Below are 2,416 nucleotides of genomic sequence, written 5' to 3'. Positions count from 1 at the left end.
GTAGATATATAGTTGCATTCTCTTAATGAATAGAATGATTTTTTCTAATGGTGTTTGTAAATAGGATCACAAGTCCGCATCTTGTAGAGCAATTAACCACTAAGAAGAATATATGCAGTGTATTATTTGTTGAAACTGTACTTCTGATTTGATTTGAAACTGTCTCATTGCTATCTGTTTATCAATAAAACTGTAGAAAAAAAATAAAAAAAACCCATAGAATTATACAGTTTAAATGTGGAAATAACAAGATATATGAGTAATATCTCATTCTGTTACTTAAAACGAATAAAATAATAGTCTACCTACCTCCTAAGAAGAACAATGGATCAAAAAAAGTAAATTTGAAGAGCTTCTTGACTTTTCCCACAAAGGGATCTTGTGGGTTGTTGAGGGAGTCGACATTTACTCCAAATGATGTGGCAGTGATCACATCCATGCTATAGGCCCCGAAGACACTGAATAGAGAAAGACATGAAAACTTAAATTTTGCACTTCTCTGTCATTGTTCTCTTCATTTTGAAGCAAGAAGTGGGAGTGAATTCATATAGCCAGCAAAGACAGAGAACTAAACCTTGTCAGAACAACCTGCTGAACAGTCTGTGTATTTTATTTCCCCTAACTCATACTTTCTGGGTATTTTTTGAGGGCTATCAATGCAAGTTCTTTTTCTAGAGGTGACAGGGAAATTGAGGTGATTTCAACTGATACACATAGATAAATTACAATAGGGTGGGTGGCATGCAAAGAATAATACATGTGAACTGCCACACATCATGAGGAGAAAGAACTGATTCTTCCCACGGGAAACAAAAATAGCAACAGATCTAGGGCTTGACTCATCATAGTTGTAGACATGGTTTATTCTTCACAAGTCACACAACAGTAACACTCTGTTCTAATTTTCTAGGAGCATCATCCTTTTAATTCACATCTTTTGTTCAAGCTCCTTATATATCTGTTCTTCCCCTACCCCTCAAATCTGAGGTTGCCCTGAGGCCAGAACCATTCTTACAAAATATGGAAACTAAGACTATTCCTGACTTAAAACTATAATAAATCTCTCTGATTTGGACTTGCATTATCTCATATTTAAGTAAACACATGTCTCCTCTTTGTTCGCTGCAATCTCAATTTACACTCATGGCTCTTACATAATCCCAAATTTTCTAGTTTACCCAATAAATCTTCTAGTTGCCCTTCACATATTTTCTCTAGAACCTTTACTCTGTTGATATTAGAAGGACAAGAAGTGTTGAGAAGATTAATATTTACTCTTTTTATGGAAATCACTATAAACTTCTGAAGGCATTTAAGTTAATTTGCACATTGCCACTTTTGTACATCATGCAGGAACTTCAAATAGCTACAGTGGCCTTGTCCTCTAATCATTTTTCTCTAAACTCATATGTTTGGTACTGTCCTATTTTGTTCTTTCTGAACCATATATTTTATCCTCCAGAACATTCCAAGAGATGATTAAGCAGCTAATTTTTTAAAATGTGATTAATATAGGGTCTCACTGCACATATTGGACTTGTAGTGATTGTCCTGTGTTCAGCCTCCTAAGCACTGGGAAGTGCATGCCACCATGCCCAGTCTCAGTTCTCATCTCAGCGTGCCCCTAGAGCAGGGCCCACACAGCATGCCAGGAAATGAATCCTGTTTGCTGAGCCTGCCTATGCAGGTGCTTCAGTCCACTGAGCTATCTTGCCAACCCCTAAACAGCTAAATCTGATGCCTATAAATGGGGGGGGACTCTATTCCCTAACTATACAGGTTTCTCTGGGAAGATGCCCTTTTTGGATGACCTATCAAAAGTGTAACAAAGCATTTCTGCTTTACTCTGGTTACCAAAGTTACTCAGCAGCAAGAATTTCAGCTCCTTGGCAAGTGGCTGGAGGGTCTCCTAACAATTCAGAAGGCCTCAGATGCACTGATACTTACTCTTTCATAGACACAGGTTCACCTTTCTTGGTTTTCTGCCTCAGGTTCTTCACCAGTATATTTCCATACTGTTCTATGATGGGGAACATCTAAGCATAGAACACACCATACTTAGGTAAGGCTAGGATACTCAAGTCCTATATTCTATTTCTTTCAGTGTCACTGAGAGTGAACATTATGGGGGACTTAGAATGTTTGATTGGGGCCATCTGCTGGGCATGTTGATAGGGATACTCATAAATTTAGAATTTGAGTAATTAAATCTCAAGAAAAATTTAAAGGAAGATTGCTAAATCAATAAAATTAAAGCATAGAGTCCTAGCCAGGGTCTGGTGAGCGTGCGGAGAGTTTCCTGCTACCCTGCGCCAGCGGGACCAGTCCCAGCCCAGGCGCAGCATGGGCCTGACCCACTCCCAGCCCCTCGGGCCGCCCCCCACCACTCCTCAGTGCCTCCCCCACCACGCCCGCC

General features: G+C 39.5%; 1 protein-coding gene across 2 annotated transcripts in view; it reads right to left on the bottom strand.

Moving 5' to 3' along the window:
• Nucleotides 1-2,416, bottom strand: part of LOC101576638 (cytochrome P450 3A6-like) — a 65,763-nt gene that overhangs the window by 34,234 nt on the left and 29,113 nt on the right. For both annotated transcript variants that reach the window (XM_023708683.1, XM_023708682.1), the window contains 2 exons: nucleotides 1,948-2,036; nucleotides 310-458 (listed from right to left, as the gene is read on the bottom strand). In XM_023708683.1, the coding sequence (XP_023564451.1) occupies nucleotides 310-458; nucleotides 1,948-2,036 (238 nt within the window). The remainder of the gene's footprint in view (nucleotides 1-309; nucleotides 459-1,947; nucleotides 2,037-2,416) is intronic.

The sequence above is a fragment of the Octodon degus genome, unplaced genomic scaffold, assembly GCF_000260255.1.
Source record: "Octodon degus isolate 3935 unplaced genomic scaffold, OctDeg1.0 scaffold00457, whole genome shotgun sequence".
NCBI classification, from domain to species: Eukaryota; Metazoa; Chordata; class Mammalia; order Rodentia; family Octodontidae; genus Octodon; species Octodon degus.
The sequence above is the reverse complement of the archived record's forward strand: the minus strand, read 5'-3'. Positions and strand labels throughout refer to the sequence as shown.